This window comes from Uloborus diversus, chromosome 4 (genome assembly GCF_026930045.1).
Source record: "Uloborus diversus isolate 005 chromosome 4, Udiv.v.3.1, whole genome shotgun sequence".
Classification (NCBI taxonomy): domain Eukaryota; kingdom Metazoa; phylum Arthropoda; class Arachnida; order Araneae; family Uloboridae; genus Uloborus; species Uloborus diversus.
The window spans coordinates 99974427-99997838 of NC_072734.1; the positions used below are offsets into that span (position 1 = coordinate 99974427).

General features: G+C 32.0%; 1 protein-coding gene across 1 annotated transcript in view; it reads right to left on the minus strand.

Moving 5' to 3' along the window:
* Positions 1-23412, minus strand: part of LOC129220726 (dynein axonemal heavy chain 3-like) — a 157256-nt gene that overhangs the window by 81449 nt on the left and 52395 nt on the right. Inside the window, exons 24-36 of the mRNA XM_054855156.1 lie at positions 22101-22232; positions 20095-20358; positions 14008-14292; positions 12659-12816; positions 11381-11461; positions 9792-9975; positions 7798-7983; positions 6429-6655; positions 6229-6339; positions 4924-5019; positions 3622-3749; positions 2437-2561; positions 466-651 (exon numbers count right to left, since the gene is read on the minus strand). Of these exons, the coding sequence (XP_054711131.1) occupies positions 466-651; positions 2437-2561; positions 3622-3749; positions 4924-5019; positions 6229-6339; positions 6429-6655; positions 7798-7983; positions 9792-9975; positions 11381-11461; positions 12659-12816; positions 14008-14292; positions 20095-20358; positions 22101-22232 (2163 nt within the window). The remainder of the gene's footprint in view (positions 1-465; positions 652-2436; positions 2562-3621; positions 3750-4923; positions 5020-6228; positions 6340-6428; positions 6656-7797; positions 7984-9791; positions 9976-11380; positions 11462-12658; positions 12817-14007; positions 14293-20094; positions 20359-22100; positions 22233-23412) is intronic.

A 23412-nucleotide genomic window follows, 5' to 3' on the forward strand; every position in this document is an offset into this window, starting at 1 on the left:
AATCTGCATTTATTATAGCTAATCAGCAAATATGTAGAATTAATGCAACAAATAATTTATCTTTCAATGATAACAGTAAAAATGTCAATTGTGGTTTGTTAAAAAGGTAACATATTTTACAAGGTGGTAGAACAACATTTTTCTATCTTTCATTAATAAGGTTTTAAAACATTCAATTTATAAATAATTTTTGTATTTTAATTAGCTACTAATTTTATTCAGATCTAAAAAAATCAGTACATATTAATCAATTAATATAACTTTCTTACACAATTATTTTTTGAGGTTGATCTTTGAATTCTGTTATTCTTTCACAACACGTGAAGAAAAAAAACCTGCACATACACAACAAATAGTAAAAGAATAGAAATAGATAAAAAGTAAACACATAAAACGTTAAATATCATTCTAGAAAATTTTTTATATGCATAAAAAACCCGTGATTCGGAAAATAAGACATCATACAGTTTCTCTTGCAGCAGCCTGCATCTTTTCCAAAATGTCAGCTCTCTCGTCAGCTGCATAAAGATTTGGAACATCTCCAGTATTCAAAATCATATTAATGTCTTCCACAAATGATTCATCCTTGATTTGGTTATCATTAAAGAGGAACACAGTAGCTTTGCCATCAGCTCCAGCTTTTCTAAGAACCTAAAACAAAAAAATGTAATTGTTAAAATATGGAATATTTTTATATACATTTTGAAGAATGATATCAAAAACTTTTATGAATGTATGCAAGGGAGGAAAAGCATTTGGTTCAGTAGAAAACTTCACAACACATGAATGTTGTTTAAAAAAGTTCATGAAAAAAAGTTAAATAAAATTATTTTTCACTTTTTGATAATTGATATTTTTCAGTATAATTCAATGTGACAAACTGATTATAAGATCAAAAAAGTAAGCATAGAATAAATCTAATAAATATTTTTCATTTTCCAACAGTCGGAAGGGAGTCTATTATTTTCCCCTAAACTCTGCAGCCCTGGTAGTTATATATCTTACCATTTGATTCATCAAATATTCTAGGACAAAATTCAAACTTTTTCTTATTGATTAGTTGTTTTAAAAAATTAATATTTAATAAAAAAGATAAAATAGGTTTTGATTCGTCCCATATAACAAAGTCTGTTAGAGAAGTATCTGACCTAAAGCCCAAGAAAAAATCAGGCAAACCTGGAGCGTTGGAAACTTAATCACTCATGCTGCAGTTTCCTTGGAACTCCACACCCTTTTCTTAGTGGTGCTGTTATTATTGGAAACATTCTGAGAAGGCCTGTTTTGGAAGGGAGTTCAGCTGGGTTATTGTTGAAGCAATACAGGGTGCGGAGAAAGTTCCCACAATTTTGTTTAAAGCGTTTTTTTTTGGCGTTAAAATCGTATGTTGGCGATTTATTTGGCACACATTGTTTATTGGCATTAAAAGTATTTGAGGTTTAATCTTTTGTTCTTTGTTAGTTCATTGAGTTAGCGAGCTATGAATCCTGAAAATGTGCGTGTTACTGTCTTTAATTACACAAGAAGGGAATGTAAAAAGGGAATAAAAACAGTCAATATTATTCGAATGACTGGATTCAAGAGTAAAACAGTCTACGACGCTTAGTGGTTGTCCTCTGCAAAATGCCTGGAATGAGATAATGGTGGATGTGTGCGCGAGCATCGTCTGCAATTTCAGACTGCGGCTCTGTAAATGTATTGAAGCCCAAGGAGCCAATTTTGAACAATTGTTATAGTTTTTTTGTTTAATGTTATTATTATTGTTTCAATAAAGAGTTTTTATTGCTTTAACTTGTTGATTTGTTGAATTATGTGTTAGTTACAGCCTATTGAAATATCAACTAAAATTGTGGGAACTTTCTCCGCACCCCGTAAAGTCCTCTTTTGTCTGAAATCTCGCCCATTTAAATCATCTAAAGAGCTGGGGAACAATCAGCAGCCACTGGGGGGCATGGCAGGATTTCAGGAGAGTAAGGATCCTGCTGAACCACAGGAATTTGGTTTTTTGCCAATACTGTCAGCATCAAATTCAAGAAATGGGCTCGAAAATCCTCACCAAAAGTGGTGTGCATCTTCTGAGTAATTTCCATTTGGCTGTCCCCAATTTATGGCAAAATTTGATGCAGCATCGCTGCTCCAGTCCTGCTGCCATTTCTTATGAAATTTAAAAAGAACAACAAGGGCACCATACACCACTTCAGTCAAGGACTGTTTTCCAACAACTAACACTTTACACAGAAAGAAAAAAAATCATGCATGAACACGAACATTCAAGATTAGCTCATGCAAACATACTTGATTCATATCCATTAGGTTTTCAAAGAAAAATAAGGCTGGATACTTTTATAACAGACCTTGTATATTAATGGGAAAGTATTTGGCTATATATATATACATATAAAGATACTAAAAAACTTCAAAAAGTGCCAATTTTCAAACCTTTTTAATATCATCTCGCCATTCTGTACTTGTATAATTTTTTGTGATTTCAATTTGAAATGTCTCATATCCAGCCATATAAGTAGCTAATCTAGCGGCACTTTGTCTACCACTACCACCAATTCCTAAATGGGATGAAAATTCAATAAATTAGGAACAAACCAATATTAGAATAAATACAAAAGAAACAAAGAACAAATTCTGTATCCAACTACTCTGATCCAAGTCTTTATCAATTCCTAATGAGCAATCCTATCAATTCCTGAAAAGCACTTCTTAAAATGTTTTGAATCGTTGTTGGTCACAACTGCTCTTAGCAAACTATTACAATGTCTACAATCTAAGGAAGTGCTGCTTTTTTTTCTGATTTCATGAATATGGGACTTAAATAGTTTAAAACAATAACATTGGATGATACCCTCCACACAAAGATTCTAGACACCATTCTATTCTACTAATCTATTCACCCATTCTAATCTACTCATAAACTTCCATTCTACTAAATTTAAGGAACTGACTCATGTGTTTTGGACTTCCCAATGTTTCAGACTGTACATACTAAACCTTGTAGGTCTTAAATCAACATATACATCAGAAAGGCCTAATTAAAATAGAAGTTCTCCTTTGAGTTCTTTTCGATAACTTTACAACCAAATTAGTAAGCACACAATATATGAAAAGGTTAACATACAATAAGTGAGATAGAAAGGTTAACCAATATTGGTATAAATAATTAGTCTTTCAGAGTGTCTTTCATCCACAATTTCATAATTTTTAACAACCCCACTAATCATTTAATAGTGTTATTGCATCTTTGGCATTAAACTGATTAAAAAAAAAAAAAAAAAAAAAAAAAAAAAAAAAAAAAAACCTCCTAAATCAGAGTATAGATATCCAAAATTAAAAAAAAAAAACAAACTTATTATAAAAACCATTCAGAGTAAATTATTATCCTGCTTCAAAGTTATTCTGCCACTAATGATGATTTTGAGCTATGTGAAAAATGTGATCTAAAATAAATGTTTTTAATCAAAAGTGGAGCAACTTTGAGACTGATAAATAAAATTTTTGAAAGTTAAAAAACTTTACACATTAACTTCTAGTCTACATTCTTAAAAAATATGTACAGTCATAACTGTTCAACTGCTGAAAAGAAAAAGTGAGAGAAGAAAAAAAAAAACTTACCAACAAGTAAAACATGACCATTATCTTGCTTCAGAACACGGGAGATACGAGAAACATGCTCAAGAGCAAATTTGAACAAAACAAGGTGCATTGGAGTCTTGGTCATTTGATTAAAATCATCTAAATACCTAAAGAGTTAAAGAGTTTCACAAAGCATTAAAAATAAGTCACTTCGATTATACTGTATGAATTCATATAAATAGGCTTGTTTAGATTCATAAGCTTCTACTTGAATTTCAATCAGGGCTTACATTAAAACGCAGGATTGTAGAACTCTTAGGAATGACGTGCGCCAAGGTGTATCCCTTGCCAACTTGGTAGCAGGGCCCTCTCTCTATAAAACTTGTAAAATTTACACTTCTTGTATAATGAGCTAGGTCCTCTGGAGGGCCCGGCCTTTGTTTCTGACTAGGCTGACATGACCTCTCATCAACCTGTGGATTCCCACAATATTTTCCAAAATCTCACTCAAAAAAATCCATTTGCAGGCTGTTCCCATTCAAATTACCCTGAAACATTTTGGTCAAGGTAAAAAATCCCATCTTGGAATTTTCCTAAGCATGGACCCTGACCCCAATAAATAAAATTTTATAAGCCATAAAATAACCGCAAGGCACTGGATTGCATTTTTTTTCCTAAGTCATAGAACAGCCAATTATGCAAAAGTCAACATTTTGGATAACAATTCAAATTTAACTTCAAATCAAAGCCTTTTTTTAACAGAATAAGTTTTAACTCAGATAGAAAAGTAAATTAAATATTTAAAAATGTTTCATTGTTAAAAAAACTTAAATGGGAGATTGATTGAGAAAGTTTATATATAAATTTCATTATTATTTATCCATTTCGTATTTTAATTCACTTTAATATCATTATATTATCTTGTTAATAATGAATTTGAAAACAAAATTTTCTCATAGCATTTCTACTTAAGATGGAAAAGATCAATTTTGAGACCTTGCTATAGTGCACTTCACTACTGTTGGCATTCATCTTTGCACGAGATAACTTCATAATAGATTGAAAAAATGACAAACGATAACTGTTAATATGTTTTACCTCCCTCACCTTCTTAAATATTGTATTAATTTAGAAAGATTATAATTTGATAATTGCATGAACAAATACTTTTTTTTCTTTAATTACAAGATTATTTCTTTTTCCATTCATAATCAAATTAAGAGAAACTTTAGCATAAACTGCAGTATAATCTCAAACTTTTGAAAAATAAGAGCTGGTTCTCAACTTCCATGTCTCCTATATTTTTAAATAATTTATTAATCCCTGCACAGCTTTGCATACCCATTCATCACTTCTGATAGCTCTGTTAAATCTTGCACTTCATCATAGATTCGAGTTTCCTCATCTGGGTGCATATAATCTCCAAAGAACAAATTCCTGAAAAAGAAGAAAAAATAAAATTACTTTAGTTTTATTAACATGCATTATATTTGATTGAACTTTCGATAAATTCAAAACCTAATGTCGTTTGCATGTTTCTGGCTCATAACATGCAGAGTTTTCCCTCCTGGTTTACCAAACTTTCCAAAAATTTGGCAGCACATAGGTAAATTATTACACTAAAATTTGAAATAAAAATTTTGAAAATTTTCTGAAATATGAACATTTAAAGCAATTTATTACTATGCAAAAAATAAATAAATAAATAAATAAAAAAGAAAGTCAATCAAATTCAGAGGCAATTATTACATTATTCAATTACTTGCTTTCAGTTTTGTGAATGACCCACCCAGCACAATGATGCACATTTATTGAGCAATTTTTTAAACTCTTCATAAAGTAGACTCATTTGTGCATGGATTACGTTCCACGATAATGCAAACGTAAATCAAAACCACATAAATTAAGACTTAATAGTAGTGTTGAAATAGGGGTTAGGTTCCAGATTAAAAAAAAAAAAAAATCATTCTAGTGATAGGTAAATATTGGACACAAAACTGAAGAAACATTTTGTTCATACTACATTTTAAAGGGGGTTTTCCCCACAAGCAATGCTTTGCATGTAGTGTTTGTTGCGATTGGTGCTTCTACTACTGTCTAACTGTATGATTTATGCAAAAAGCATTGAAAATCCTCCTCTTTTGTATGCCTAAGAATTCCCATCTTGGTAAATGCTTTAAGCTGGCAATTTTTGTCACATACCAATTGTTCTAATGCCATTTGTGGTTTCTTAATGCGATTTGCACAAACAAAACATGGGAATTGCCAATCCAAAATTTCAAAAATTGTTCACTGTAACCTTAATTCTGAGCTCTGCATTGTTTAAAATCATTAGAATATGGAGCACATTCCTTCAATTAAATGTTTTTTTTTAAATTTCGGTTTGATTAGATCAGATGATAGATCCCTCAGACTTTATATGTAGGGTAAGATGTTTTTGGACCACACTGTACAATAATTGCAACTGCTGTACTCAATCTAGCACTTTTTGAAGGTAGTCTTATTAAGATGACAATAGGCTTTGAAACTCATTAACTATTTGATGTAACATCTGGAAAGTGGTAGTTCAGTCAGGTCATATACAGCAAACATAATGTTGGAAGCAATATTTTAAAACATTGATCACAGAATTTTTTTTTTTTTTACCTAATATCATCATCCTCAAGAGTACCTGATGTCAAATGGGATAGCACTTTGTTCAAGGGCTGTTTAAAGTGCAGATTTGTTGTTTCTGATATTATTTCAAAGAACTTTAACCTGCAATTATAATTTAGAAACAATAAATAAAATTCAAAACCTTTTATTTTACATTTTAATTATTTAAAAAAAATGGATAAAATACACACCTGTCAGAATCGTCTACTAAACGATCATAGAAAACTCTGTAAGCTTCATGGATCCATAGCCGGATCAGCTTGTTAGCTTCAGTAAGATGAGTTTTGGGCATCAAAAGAACTCCATAAATTACTTTAGCAAAATCTCTTAGATTGAAAACATAGTGGCTTTTTGTAGGTGTAGGCAAAAAATTAGCTATAGCAGCAATGTAAATCTCATTAGTGGCTTGAACCACAGCCTAAAAATTTTTTTTTAAATAAGTTATGAGTAACCAAAGTACATAGTATTGAATTCACAATGAACTAACTCTATTCAAAGAAGAAAATGGATTCAAACACAAATATTCAATTTCAATCAAAGTAATAATTGTTTTCAAGTGGTCTGAGTGGTCTATGATTCCCTGATTAAATTGATGATTAAGTAAAAATATTGAAGAGCACAAAAAACAATTTGTACTTTTAATAATTATCTAAAACTGTGCCTTTAGAAAGACAAAACTATCAAATAAAATCTGTAATTTTAAGTGATTAGTTATAAAATACAGTGAAATTATGCTCACTCTTCAAAAAATAAACTTCTTTATGATCAAAATACTGTATGATCATCGATTACATGGAAAGGCTAATATCCGGTTTATAGGCGGAAATGGACGTATCTATTGGTTTATAGAGGTGTTAGTTGGTTTGATACAGATGCGCACTTTTACCTCTATTATTTAGCCTTAGTTTTGTAAAAGTGAAAATTTGCTCTCAGCAACATTTTTTTAATCTAAAGCATATTCGATTTATATTCTCACGGCAAAAAATAATTGATTTATTTATTCACAACAAAGTTTTGAGCTTACCATTTTGCTTTTACAATCCCGAACGAAATGAAAAAATTTTATTTTCTTTTTGTTATTTCCATACTAATTATTTTTGTTTCTACTCATTTTATTTTAGAGAATGCAATAAATGAATAAGGCCATTAGCGACAAACGTGCGCATCAAAATCCCATCGTTATTTTCCCCTTCTCCCCTGCTAGATGCATTCAGACGGAATTGTCTTTACTTGGCAGATTGCCAAATTACATACAATCGGCGGTCAAACAGTAGTTGAAGATCACTTAAAATCAAATTTCTTTAACATCACAACACCATTTTAGATTCCGTTAATAAATCAGATTCATTGCATTAGAGTTCCATCATAATCGAACTTTACTACAGATTTGTAGCTGTAAATATACATTTAAAGTTCATGTCAAATTATTTTCTTGCTTTATGGCAATACATGTATTTACGAAGTTCCTTAAATATTAAGTTATATCCTCACCTAATTAAGACTCTAAGAATACTTAAAGCATAACATATGGGAAAAAAAGTCAATTGAATTAGCGTTTACCTTTCCAAGCCTCTGAATATTTGTATCATAACCTTTACAAAATTGCCAATTGACAATGGAAGTAAAAACATGACACAATGTTTCATCATCAAACACATCAATCCCCATTATGTTTAAATGTCGCACAAAACGTGATGTAATATCATTCCGGCCACCACCTGGAGGTCCCATAGCTGTTATAAGGTTCTAAATGACAAAAAAAAAGAAGAGAAGTATTTATGTAGTTAACATACTACATATAATAATATTACACTAGAATATAATTATATATGAATAATATTACTCATTAAAAACAATAATAAATACTATTATCATTATTATTCTATAAAAACTTATAAAAAAAGAAATGTTTCATTAACATGGCACTGAACAGAACTATTATTTGAAAAATTTTAGGAACAACAAAGAAAATTTAAAGAAGCTGTAGTAACTGAGAATTTTTCATTTAAAAGAGAAAATGCAAATTTTGGCGATATTTGATATGGCTATAACACAGGCCCATCATTTCAATTTTTTACATGAGAAGTGGGGGAGGGCAAAGGATTATATGTGTATTGAAAACAACAAAATAACACCCACATATTTGTTGATACTGATTTCTTGGAACATGAGGGGGGGCATAGCCCCTCCTGCCTCTAAATCTATACTAATAATATAAAGCTGTAGAGTTTGTTTGAACGCACTATTCTCAAGAACTACTTTCTAAGACTACTACGGTTTAAATTGAAAAATTCTTTTTGTGTTGAATAGTGCATTTACTAAGGAAGGCTATGGGCTATTTTTTTAAAAATCAGATTGAGTGAAATATTTGTAAATTAAATGTTTGATTAGTTTTTTAATTCTATAAATTCCTAATAGATGTCGGGGTAAGTTCGGTTCTATGAATTCCTAATAGATGGCGAGGTAAGTTAACTCATATAGAGGTGCTGGCCGACAGTGCTGTAGCTGCGAGGGACCATGCCGCACAAACTGATTTTTGAATGCATTTTTTTTTTTTTTTTTGGCATTCAGGTACATAATTTGATTTTGTAGGGTTTTTCTATTGGGTTTTGTTTTCCTTATTTCTTTAACGTTTGTTTTTGTTCTTATAATTGAACATAGTTACTTATATAAGTAAATAATTTGATTTGTCATATTATTCAATTGTGATTGTTCTTTATAACGTTTTTATTATAGCATTGTTTATTTGGCGAAACATTTTAAATTGCAGAAATAGACTGCTTCACTCGCTAAAAGGCAGGGTTAAGGTGGTGTAGTTGTTAGTGATGAACTATACAATTGAAGGATTATTTTAAGTTTTAAAGCTACTGTTAATCTTTTTCCTGGGCTTTAGCAAATAGTCTTAGTTCCAATTAGACTTGAAGAGGGTTTTTGAAAAGGTGTGTAAGGACTTTTGGTTGAAGAAAAATGATCATTTCACATCAGAAGTGGGGGAGGGGATTTTTTTTTAATCCACAGGCTTTCTTTAACTTCTTAGCATGGGCAGGTACTGCTAGTGACTGATATAACATAATGTTTAATCAGAATAATACTGTTGTGCTAAACACAAATGCCGTATCTGCACTCTGCAGGTTTTATCAAACCTGAGTTTGTTGTCGCCAAGTGACTTTTTGTAATATGTTTTACCTAAATACAATGCTTTATGATCAATAGTATATGGGCTTGGGCATGTTGGATATATATATTAGAACAGACAGCTTCTGGATTAAATATACAGAGATGTAAAATTTAAATCAGTCATTTTTATTCTGAACTCAGCGGCAGATACTACTTATATGCTTAGCACAGAAGAATACATATCACGTTTTGAATCAACACACAAAAACAAGGTGTGGAAAAGCTTAAAATTACTTTTAATCTTATAAAGCTAAATTTGAATTTAAAAGAAACATTTGAAATAACCAAACTGAATTGATTTTAAGAAATGCAAAACACTGAAACTTAAAATTATGGTAGAAAAAATACAAAAATTAAAACATTTAAAAAATTTTTACCACATCAACAATTTCTAAGATTGATGTGTCTTTTTTATCAAACCAATGACCATGGTCTATCCATTGGCGAAGAAGCTCTATTGGAGGTTGAGCACCATATACTTCCTTAGCAGGCATATTCAAATCGTCCACAAAGACAACACATTTCTTTCCCATGCTGGGACCAAAGACACCTTTCCTTCGTCTAAAATAAAATGAGAAATATATAAATGGTCCATTTAATCATCAATTTTTTATCGATAAGATTAAAAAAAAACTAACTAAACATGCTCATGTAGTAAAGTGAACTAAAAAGTTTTTTAAAAGGTCTTTGAATGTAAAGTATTCATCAGTAAGAGGATAGTTTACAGATAACTTATTTTTTTTAATCCATTTAAAATAATAGGAATAAAATAACTGATCAAGCAATTAACTTTCTGTGAAAAAAAAAGCATGTGGTTCTCCCCATTTACATTTTTGCAAGGATTCTGCATCATTGCAAAGCACTAACACCTAGGCTAGCGAACTAAACTTCTTTTAAATATTCCAAGTTTTAAAATAAATTCAATTATCAGCATGAATAAAGTGATCAATAGTAACTATAACATCAAGACTATGGATGGGATATACAGAAAAATGTCATAACCTCCTTCAAAACATTTAGAGATCATGGGGAAACTGAAATTGATAAAAAATACTTGTGGAATCTCTTGAAAAACATTCCAAGGCAATTTTTCGAAGGGAATATTCAGCTAGGAACAAAGCCCTCAGAAACGAGTTGATGTGTGTATCACATGACTTCCTTTTACACCAATTTAATGCTATTTCCCCATTATTGCAATTTTAATGTGATTCAATAGTTAAATCTCTAAATATCACCAACAGTAGCCAAATTAAAACCAGATTTAAAAAAAAAAACAAAAAAAAATCGCCAAATTTGTCGACAAGTTGGCGACCAAAAGACTGGAGATATATGCCAAGTGTCCGCCAAATTATAACACCACTTGAGTTTGCATTGAAATTAACAATGATTTCCATCCAAAAAAGTGCAAAAGACCTCTTTAGAAACACCCGAATGCAACCAAAAGGGGAGGAGTACAACTAGACCCCACTAGGAGTCTACGTACCAAATTTAAACTTTCTAGGACAAACCGTTCTTGAGTTATGCGACATACATACATACGCACATACATACTTACATACAGATGTCACAAGAAAACTCATAATTAACTCGGGAAATGTCAAAATGGATATTTCAGGTGTCTGTACATTCTTACGTGTATATGTACGTGTGGTCGGGTCGAAAAAAAAGTCAACATTCATTCGGGGGTGAGCAAAATGGAAATTAAGGTCGATTTTGGAATGAAAATTTTTTTGTGAATATAATACTTCCTTTTTTGTAAAAGGAAGTAAAAATCGGAGGTAGCACTACTTAATATGGTCATGCATTTGATAACATGTAATAACATATAAGGTTAAATAAACACTATCAAAAAGCAGTGACTGAATAAATAGACAGATTCAAAGTCTGGCATGTACATGGAAAAGCAATTGCTAATAAAAAATAAATAAATATACAAATATGTTATTATAGCCAAACAAAATGTTACCTATCTAATTTTCCCATTATTATATCTTGTGTCTGGCTAGCACTTGTTCGGGCTGAGAAATTTATGCTGTTGGGTAAATACCTACAAGGAAAGGTTATGATTAATTTTAAATAACTGTAAGTTTTAAATGAGTTAAAGTAATCTCATATTAAGTTTTTCTTATCTTAGTTATTTCATACCAAAAACTAAACAAAACAGCCCTTAATGAGTTTATATTAATCAAACATTTGAAAAAGTCTTTTTTCTTCCTTACTCTAAAAAAGTCATTTAATTTTTAAGCATTTCTTAGAAAACATGCATAAATATTCGGTTTATATTTATAAAAACACATTGCAAAACTTTTTATTACTTTATGGTAAAATACATTCAGTTTTCATCTTATGAAAAATGACGTTCTGGAAAATTAAATTGTTCAACTGATCAAATGTGCTTGCTTCTTTTATTTACTAAATTTTTATTCATTTTAAAATGTAGCAATCATAATCGAATTTACAAGATTATCGTTATACATTCAGTAATAAATAAAAACACCTAATAACTTTGATTTGGAATAAAACACCAAGCAAATGAAAACCAGAAATTACACAAACTGAGTACAATTCTACGCTATGAAGGGGTTAAGGTTGAAGAACTAAGGGGGAGCATTTTTTAAAATAATGATTAATTTTATTATCATTATTTTAAAAAATTCTCCCTCAGTATCTTAATAGTTGTTAGTATAATTTGTTAATGAAGCCATCTAGGGAGAGACGTGTTCCACTCTTACAGTCAAAAAAAAAAAAAAAATAGGTATTTGATCAAGCATCTTTTCACACAAAAATTACTGTGATGCAAATCAGGCTGAGATGCAAATGCCTTTGCTTATAAAAGGATTGCCTTTCTAATATTGATATTACCAAAGACAATATTTAGAAATAGCAAGACTTGGGAATAGTTGAGCAAGAGGAAATGTTTCTTCATACACTATTTTTCAGTCTTGACGGTTAAGATATCATTTTAAAATTATTTATTGTAGCACATGAAGGCACAGCTTAAATGTACGTAATGCAGCAAGAATATGCAATTAATTTTAAAATTTCCCAAAACTAAATCAGTCCTACTCTGACTCTGCAGCTCTGGCATAGATTCAGAGAAAAATGATCAATTTTATGTCTTCTACCTTGACTCTGACTCCACAGCCCAGCCCTTTTTTAATACTTCACCATTCAAAATTAAAATACGTAAAGTTCCAATAGACATCAGAATTTCAGAATTAATTTGGAAATCAAATTAACTTACTTCTCTTTTGGAAGGTTAATGATGAAATTATTTGTTATTGCTGATTTTCCAGTGCCAGTAGGTCCAACAAAAAGAACGGGTACATCATGAGATGTGTAAACTTTCAGCATGAATTTTTGGCGTACTGTTTCATTAGTTGGAATAATTAATTCATTCACCTGCAGATATGTTAAAGTAACTTTCAACATTATCAAAACACAACAAATGCATTAAAGTTAAAAATACCTTTCTGCAAAATTCATAATAAATTTTATAGAATAATAATATGCTTGCAATAAATATTCATCAAATTTAGTATACATAATTTAGAAAGACTGAGAGGGGAAAAAAGTTATGTTTAGTACAAGAAAAAAAAGATGGACAAAAAGTCATATAAGTACAGTAAATGAGGTAAAACACCAGTTATGGCCAGTGCTTCAGTAGTGGCCACTTCAAGGTTACTTATAAATTTTGAAGAAAGAAATGAACAATAATAATGTGATTTTTTGTTGGTATTTAATGTATCTATCATATTGAATCAGTTTTATTCATCAGTTATTTGAATTTAAAGTAAGTAATGTAAATTCTTGGAATGGGAGAATGTCAGATGGTCAGTACTGAAATTTTCAGATTTTTGAATAGCCAGTACTGGATCAAATTTGAGATTTGGGAAGAAATGGATAAAAAATTAAACACATTGAAATTCTGATGTTTTTAGAAAATGGGACGATTAAGGAAGAGTTGGGCTATAATACACTCATTGAGTTTCAAGAGAGGTAATTAATATTGTAGTCCCACGCAAGGGCGCCCATTTAAGGGTGCAAGGGGGGGGTTCAAGGCCCCCTCCCCCCTTTGAAATTAGAATATCCTTGCTTTTAGTACTTTTTTCCTTGCAAAAATGTAAAAACATTTCTTCTCCAGTCATTAATGAATAAGTTATTAGAAATGTCAAATTTTAATGACTCTAATCTGTCCTGAAATCAGTTTCCACGCGGAAAATATCCAGCTAAACCACAGGGAAAATATTTGAGCCCCCCCCTTGCAACTTTGCATATGGGCGCCCATGGTCCCACGGTTTAAAAACATACTTCACTGCGGCCACTATTAGTGCATTTTAAACCTTAAAGAGGCCACTACTTAAGCACTGGCCACTACTGGTCTTTTACCTTAGTAAGTAGCATTGGTGCAATTAAACAGAAGAAATATTTTAAAACAGAAGAAAACAAAACAAATATAAGATGGTTGCATAATTTTACTTGTGTGTGTGAGCATGTGCACCCAAATGTGTGCTTGATTGCCTAAGCGTGCATGGTGCAAATCCAATGTAGAAAAATAAAAATTATAATTTTAAAACCCTGAAGAAAACTTACTCTAGAATCAAAAGGCAATTCTAGTTCTTCTTTGCTCAAAGTATTCAACCAAGTGACCCATGAAAAATTTTCATAATTAAACATATAATCATAGACTAAGCCTTCTTCAGGAAAAATCTGTTGCTTATTGAGTTTAAAACTTTTAGGCTTAGGATGTTCCAAGTTCCCTCCAAGCAAAAGATTTCTATAAAATTCATCAAATAATAGGCGACTTTTTGTATTCATTGTTGCTCCAATAGTCCATACAAGGGAAAAAATAAAAAATGATTGGATTCCACGCTGTGTCTGTAAATAAAATTGAAATTTCAATTGAACAATGAAGTAAATTTTAGAACATAATTTATTTTAAGCAACAAAAATAGTAACGTGCAATCAGAAGCTAAAGATGCAGATAAAAATTATAAATTAAGTACGAATTGAGAAAACAGAATCATCAACTGTGTTAGTGACTGATTAGATTCATTGTATAGCATAACTGAAAAGTACATATAGTATACTCCCGATTATCCGTGAGCGGATTATCCGGTTTGCGAATTATCCGTGCAACATTTCAGAATCACACTTTTCTAAAGCTTCGATGATATTATCGATAACATTATTGAGGAAGTTCAAGAAATCAAAGGTTTCGAATCAGTTGACGCTGAAAATGTCGAAGAGTGGTATAAAAGCGACGAATGTGAATCAGGATTTCAATGTCTAACTGACGAAAATATCATTGAACTTGTTACTAAATCAAACGCAAGTGATGATACCAAAAACGAAGATGAAGAACATGAAGAAAATACAATTTCACATTCTACTGCTCTACAATCTGTGGAACATTTATTGGATTACATGAGTGAAAGAAGTTACGATTATGGAGAAATAATTGCAGTAAGAAAAATTCGTACGGAAATATGCAACAATTTAAACAAACAAAGAAAACAAAAATGTATCACCGATTTTTTTTAAGCAATAAATTTCGAAGAAAAGTTCCTGGTTTGTGTGAGTATGTATATATATTATTTAGTTTTTTCTGATTTCCCCTTAAATAGTTAACCTGCATATTCCTTAAATGATTTTTCGGATTATCCGTGTTTTTCGATTATCTGTGCTACGCCGTCCGGTGATTAACACGGATAATCGGGAGTATACTGTACATATATTCTGAATTGTTGTTAACCCTAATGTACAGCTTTAATATTGATTTCATAAATTAAATAATATATCTACTTTATTTTAACAAAGTTATAATTACTACTTTGCATTTATTGCCCCCCCCCCCTCAACTCCAACCAATTGAGCTAAATATTAAACACAGAAATAACTTTTAACCAACTTTATATACGAAATTTATGTTTTGGGTATTTAAATCTGAAAAGTTCATGAATATTTCAAAGAGAATAGCAGTGTTTTTCCAACAAAGAAGATGACAAAAAGATATTTTTACATTGAAAACAATACAGATATTTCTTGGGAATGAGCTTTGAATGAATTTGACACGGTTGGTTGTTTTGATGACATCAGTCCCACTGAAACAATTGTTAAAATGTTATTTATTAACGCAAATGTAAAATGGCAATAGAAAGAAATACAAATCATTGCTTAGAATAAAAGAGAAATGAAGCTAATTTACAATAAATTTCTAAATGAAAAATTGCTTTAAAGAGTAGTTTTATGATTTATATACCAGAGTAAAAAATACATTCAACTAATTTAAAATAAAATTCTAGATGGAAAAGTTGTTTTCAAGATTTGGACCGCAGCCGAAAAATTCTCTTTTGAAACAATTATTAGAATTTTATTTTTTGCTCACCCATATACAAAATGACAACAGGAAAGAAATAAAAATTCCTGAATAAGGTAATGTTAATTAACGTTTTAATTAATATCTCCGTTAATTAAAGTCATACAATTATGTGATTGGTCCTATTGTTTTCCTTGGAAAATTTTGGATTGATAGGTACCTCTTTCGACTCTAGATTTGCAGCCATTCTCGAGAAGATCTAGCTTCAGATGGGCAGACAGTCAGACGCAAACAGATTTTAATAGTATGGATAGTGTGACAACAAAACTTGTCACAATTTCAAATAATACCTCATACTGGAAATCAATTAACTCCATGCACCGGACCTAGATGTCAGCACCATACAGCGCATCGAATGAAAACCCGTTTTTCTCCCAGCCTATCTGGAGAGAGATTTTTTTTCTCCTTCCCGCCACTTGCTCGGGTAGCCATGGAGGGACGCGGTCGGATGACGAGAGAGGCCTGGAAGAAGCGGAGAAAGAGAGAAGCTTTTCTTTGGTAGAATGACTCAAGTATGAAACAATAGAAAAAATCAACTCTCCACCTAAAAGAACACCGTCTTCGGCCCAAGTGGAATTAGAGTGCAGGCTTGAATAAGCCACATAGTGCCCGATGGAAGCAGATGGCGGCCAGAAACGAGCAACTCTGAACTCTGAAACATAGCCCCGGCACGACTGAGCACGTGTGAAAATGGCGCAACGACTTCCCACCGCCTGAGCTGTTACCATATCCCCGGAGCAAAGAGCCTGGCACAGCGGAGCAGCCCCAGCGCAGCAGAGCAGCCCCTGCACGTGTGAAAATGGCGCAACGACTTCCTACCGACTGAACTGTCACCATATTCCCGGAGCAAGGGTAGGAAACATCCTAGCCCTGTTGGAGAAGTGTCCGGTTCCCTCGCCGAGTAAAGGTGAAATCCGTGGCCGATAAGGCGAAGAATCTGTATCTAGTGCGCGTGTCTCTCAAGCGAGGGCTCGTAGAGGTCGATTCTACGGCCCGCGCGCGACCTAAGGTCGCTGCTATGCTCCAAAATACCTCCGGCGTCGTCGTACAAGTGTTTGATCTGGACTCTGTGGGTGAGATTGATTCTTTCTTGTACATGTATATTTTCTTTTACCATGTTTAACCCCTAGGCGCATGCATTTTTCTTTTACCATGTTTGTTTAATCGGAATAATTTCTAATGATACCATAATTTGCAATCATGTTCATTTTAAGGTGTACACCTAGTTCAAGTTATTGTAATGTCTAATGTCTCCTAGAGAGAATAAAGAAGTGTTTTTCTGACCTAACGTTAATCGTTTTTGATGCAGCCTAACTCATACTCCTAACTCCTGTAACCAGGAGATTCTTGTACTAACCACTATACGCAAACAGTCCGCCCTGCTGGCGGTAAGTCAACACCCCAGCATAACAGATAGCAAAGGAGAGTTAGAGGGGACATGATTCAGTTGTTTAAATTTATCAAAATAAAAGGTATTAAAGAGTTGCATTTTTGCACGGAAAGCAGGATAAGGCTCATCCTTTTAAGCTATTCAAATCTCAGGCTAACCTGGAAATTAGGAAAAATCACTAATTTAGTAGAGTTGGGGACACTTGGAACAGCTTACTAGAAAAGGTTATAATGAGCAAGGGAGTTTTAAAGGTAGCTTTAAGAGGGACATTGATCTTTGTTGGAGACTAATAAATTGGCTGGGACCAGCCAAGTTGGGCCCAGAGCCTGTTGCCAGTCGTCACATTGGTACAGAGGCGTAGCTAGACCCGACTTTCGGGGGGGGGGGGTTACTTCTTTTATTTTATATATATATATATATATATATATATATATATATATATGTGTGTGTGTGTGTGTGTGTGTGAACTTTTACATACTTTGGAATGGGGTGCCCCAAGTACGATACTTGTGTCAAACAAAACAAAATCAAAGAATTTTTTTTATTTATTTATTTTTTGTAATGTTTTGGAAAATTTAATTTTTTTTTCCTTTTCCTCCATTTAATTTAAAGTGAAACTTTCTAGCAACAGGTCTAGTCAAAACCAGTCTATCCAAATCAGGGGGAAAATCAAATATCTGATGAGCGTGTTCCGTTCATTTCAGTGTGACTGCTTAATTTAGAGGTTAACACACATCTACAAAAGCTGGCATCCCTGAAAGCTAATAGATGGATCCATTTCCGCCTGTGAACTGGATGCTTGACTTTCAATCTCATCGGTGGTCAGACTATTTTTACTAACTTGGTTCGCACTAAAAGCATGAAATAAAATAAAAAAAGACTTCTTGATTATAACCTGCAAAAAATGAAATGACTTTTCATATCGTTATATTTATATGTTGCTTTTTATATGTATTTACATTTATGCTAGTTCTAAAGCAGTTAATAAAATTTGAATTAAAAAAGAGGGAAGAAATATAGGCAGTAGAAAGTTATTTGCACAAAACTGCATACCATCTGTTCTCCTTTCAAGTTTTTATTTTTAATTTTATTACCTGCTTTAGAATTTACATAAATATCTATTTGAGAGAGCAACAACAATTTTCGAGTGTTATAAACAGAAGTCTTGTTTATTTTCTAATTTTTAATGCAAACCAAACTAACAGAAATAGTACAGAACAGTCTAGATTCATTTCGTTTTTAAACATTTTATTCATGTAATGCTATGCAGTTTTTCTTTTTAATTAAAATAAAATTTCCTTCAGAAGGGTTCGATGGAATTAATGCTGCTTCAGCAGACTGTACTTCGTTTTCTTCAGAGGACGTTATCTTTCTCTTTTTAGAGCAACCATATTCGTCATTTACATTTTTTGGGGGGGGGGGGGGTTAAAAAGCTTGTTATCGGTTTTGCTCGCTTCATTATACAAAAACGTTCACTTAGAATATACTATTCTAAATAGTTCAGACTGCACGTTTTTAAAAGAATACGCAGAAAATACTGGCTGACATTTTCGACAAATCGATGTGATTACGGTGGATTTTCTGGTTAGCAAAGGCCGTTTAGACTATGATAGCACAACGCCAACAAAAACCTTATGTCTCGAATTCCGGCTATGCTATCATTTTTGGATTCGAATCCCAATGATCTTCAAATCAGCAAGCAAAAGCATTTTCTTCAACTCGAAACAGAAAGGGCTGAGAGGGCAAAAAAAGGAGAAATGCGTTCCACAAATAGGTTTTCTAGGAAGATTAACCGAAGGACAGTCGTTTCGAGCACTTTCTTGGAAGAAGAGTAAAGGGGTGAAATTCACAAATTGAGTATTAGTTGCATTATGGATGAGTATTTCAAGTTCATGGTTAAAGGTCATTCAAGTTAAAAGCCATTTTGCTCTGTTATCTGGTTTAGTACTGTTCTGTGATCGCTCTCTTTCTTAAAATTATGATTCCTTAAAGAAAACCAAGATGATAGGAGGGAAAAGAAAGTTGAAGATTTTTTCAAGTAAAGAAAAAACGAAAATCCTAGAATATTGGCCAGGTTAGATTTGCAGCAATTGCTAACCTCAAGAGGATAAATAATTAATCAAAAAACAAGAAAAGAAAAAATCAGGCGCCAAAAAAGCAATAAAAGACGTTTTCTTCAAAAAGATATGCTCAAAGTTTCTTTTACTGTCAAAATGTTTCCTTAAACTGGCAATAAAGCACTTAATAATGTAATAATAGAATAAAGACCTAACAAAACTAATACAGAGGAATTTTGATCAAGAGCCCATGTTGTCTATAGTATCGATTTCAAATTTTCACCATCATATTCCAAATTTCTATAAAGTTTCTTAAAGCCCCCGTGTTAAAACCTCTTTATCTCGATTGTTTTCCTTCCTGTGAAATTCGAAACATACAGATTCAACTCTATGTAATATTCCCACTGCGCCGCTCATAAAATTAAACATACTTAACAATTTTCAGAATCTATGACAAAAAAAAAGGTTACATATACGTAGATTTAACAAATCAATCTCATTTCTAAAGCGAAGTGTGAAATTTCACTCAATTATCAAAAAAATGTTGCAGCATAGTGAGGAGTGAGGCGTCTTTACGCTTGAGGGTCACTCATTGAGCTGATTTTCAATGGCACTGGGGGGGGGGGGGAGCGAAGTGAATTTTTGACCACTGATTTTTGATTTTTTTTCTTTTCTTTTTCTTTTCTCTTCTCTTTTCTTTCTTTCTCTCTCTCTCTCTCTCTCTCCTTTTTTTGGGGGACAAACATTTCAGGGGGGGTTTTGTCCCCAAAAACCCCCCCCCTTAGCTACGCCCCTGCATTGGTATCTGTATTTGTAAAAAGAACAGTCACACATAATAGAAGAAAAGGATTTACATCCATCAAGCGGACAGATTCATCTAGGTCACTTGGTTGTGATGCCAACATATCTTTCAACAAGCAATTGAAGAGTTTCTTCAATGATGATACTAGGTGAACGTCTGAAGTTTTCAAGAACATAGTACACTTGTGCTTCAAGAAAAATAAAGCTGGTTCAACAAGCCACTCAAACAAATCATCTACTAATGAAATATAATCTTCAGCAATATCTGTATCACTAAGTGATTTTAAATAGGAATCCTTTGTTGGCCTCCATCCAAGCTGTTGAACATTAAAAAAGTTATATGAGAATAGCATTTCACTAATGGTAAAAAAGTTCGCAAAAATACTTTTAACAACAATCACTTGAATTATTATTATTCATATCTGAACAGACAGAGAGAAATTTTTTTTTCAAATACCACAACTTAGGCATCAAACATTAATTTCACAAAGACTTAAACATCTATTATACTAAAAAAGGACAAAAATGAGTATAATTATGGGCTAGAAGTTAAGTGAAGCATTTTAGTACTCATATAATCAGAAAATTTTAGTTATGTACCATGCTAAATCAAATTCATTAAAAATGCATTAATTGTACATCACCAAACATATTTTCTAATCATATGCAGTATTTTATTCTTGTCAAGCTAAAGCAAATCAATTAAGCCATTTTACCTAATAATGACAAAGTTTACAATTAAACTCAATACCAATATTTGAATGCAATTGAATTAATTAAGGAACACTAATCCTATTCCATTTTTGGTAACTTGAATGATTTACATCTAAGTAAGCAAAGAAGGCAACAATTCTGTGCATAAGAACAGAGCCTTGAGGCGTTTCGTGCCAAAACAAGCTCAATCCTCTTCGTAAAACTTTACAGAAGAGACAAAAAACATTCATGAATTGAGCTGGTTTTTAAAGAAAACCGGATTAATGATAGCAAGTTTTTATCTGATGGAGCTTGGAGGGTTCAAAATCACTTTTGGGCATGATAGTATCAAAGAAGAAGTATCAAATTGAGAAATGAAACCTTTTTGAAAATTAATGGGTTGAGCTATTTTTTATACTAAATGCCAGTAATAAACATAAACATAAAAATATAAAAAAAAATCTTGAAGGAAGTTTTGTACAAAACTATCTTTCCATAGTTAAACTGAAAGCATAAAAACAACACCATTTTAACCACACATGCTACAATAAAAAGGCTAATTTTAGCATTATAGAAAAGCAATAACAAATGTAATTAAATTTAGTTAAAAAGCAGTAATTTTGAAGTTAGCCAGCAATTCCTCCGTCAGTTCTGAAGAGTTCATTAATGACCAAAAAAAGGAAATAAATATAAGTGATTATTAAGGCGTCTTCATTTCACATTTGATTTTACAAACTATACCATCATCAAAGAACTTTTTACCCAATGATGAGCCAAATACATTGGTAAACTACACATATTTTTTATCCCTTGACATACAATAAGGTGTTGGAGATCTCAAAGTGTTCTAATGGCACACGAAATGAATCATGTAGGTGAGATTCTTGGAAAGTGAAATGACTGAAGTCTAGGTGATATAAAAGAGCCTGCAATGACATGTGAAATTAATGATGTATATGAGATATTAAAACTTCTGTAATGTCATTTGGAATAAATGATATCTTGGAGATGTCAGTCAAGAATGGTACTTGAAATTTATGATGCTTCCTACAGAGACGTCGAGGAGTTTGTAATGCCATATATAAAATGAATGACCTTTGTAGATGCTGTTGCGTTTCAAATGATTAAAATTATTACACTGTGACTGTAAGATATTTTATTAGTATGTCAAGGGGTTAAAACATTTCTTACGGAAAAATATTATAATGAAATGAGAAAGAGTCAATATTTTTCGAAAAAAAATAATTAAATATAATAAATCTTTAATTTAGAGCATTAACTCTCAATAAAAGAAGCGTAATTTAATTAGCATACTTATAAAATCAATGAAGCATAAAATATGAGTCTTATACAACTAAATGTGTACTTGATGTGGCTCCATGTAAATCATTCCACATCGCGAAACGGTTGCAGGAGATGCCTGTTCTAAATCTGCAGGTTCAAAAATCAGGTTCATTGAAGCACTCATTTGTATTATTTCACCACTCATCAAGCATAGCTACAAATGGAAAATTTAAAATAAAAATGTTCGATGATAACATTACTCAAAACAAAATGGGTTACATGAGGGTTGTTCGGAAAGTAAGTTCCATTTTGAAATAAAAAAAGAACAGGTACAAATAGAGCAAAGAAATTTATTGCACAAAAATTTACCACCCTTACGCTATTTTCCGACATTGTTCACGTGATTTTCATAGCATAGAACAAGTTTTTGAAAACCTTTTCGTAGAATGTTACCGCCTGTGCAGGCAATCACAAGGACACTTACATGGCTTTTGCTGGGATGGTTTTGACCATCCCCCGCACAGTCCTTCAAACAAAGGTAACAATAATTTCAGTTCTAACAAGTCAAAAAATAAAATTCTTATGTTAAAAGATTTTCAAAAATATTGCGCACTTTTCTATAAAAAAATTTCCCATAAGAAGCAGAATGTTGATTTTCGATGAATACATGGTAATAACCAAGTTTTTAGATTTGTAGATAAACAGATTAAAATGAGATTCTATGAACTTCTACAACCATGGTATTTCTACAATGATGAATTTGCTTTGTTGTTTAATTTTTTGAATTATGAGGAAAGTAAATGCGTCAATTTTTTTATTTTTGGTAATTTAATTAAGTACTTGCTATTAATCTTTTTTTCATTAAATAAAACTAATTATTTATTTAATAGTTTATTTTTTACTATTTTTCGTTCTCGAAAATCTATAAAATCAATATGTTTGACAGCATATTGGTGTATGATATGAGAATGGGACTTACGAACTTGGATCCTCCCCTTGCAAAATTAATGTGTGCGCCACTGTTCTTTCCTATCCAGAAATTGCTTCATAAACTTAGGATGGATAAATCACAGAGATTGATTAAATAAAGTTTATTAAAAGTTTAAAATGTAAAAAGCACAAACTGTTAGTTTCTGCTGAAGTAAAGTTGCAAAACGGTTTACGCATAACCAGAAACATATCTTCACAGCTAAGCATAGGCAGCTGGTGCAGCCAAAAAGTGTATGTGTAGGAGATAATCAAAAGACATGCGAGAGTGTAGGTGGAGGGGGTGCTTCTAAAGCTGATTTTTCCTCATAAAACTCGGCTATATAACGATTGGTTTTAATGTTATTACTGATTAACTGTACTTCACTTTTTTAGCTTTCACTTGCATGAAATGAATCAATCTACAC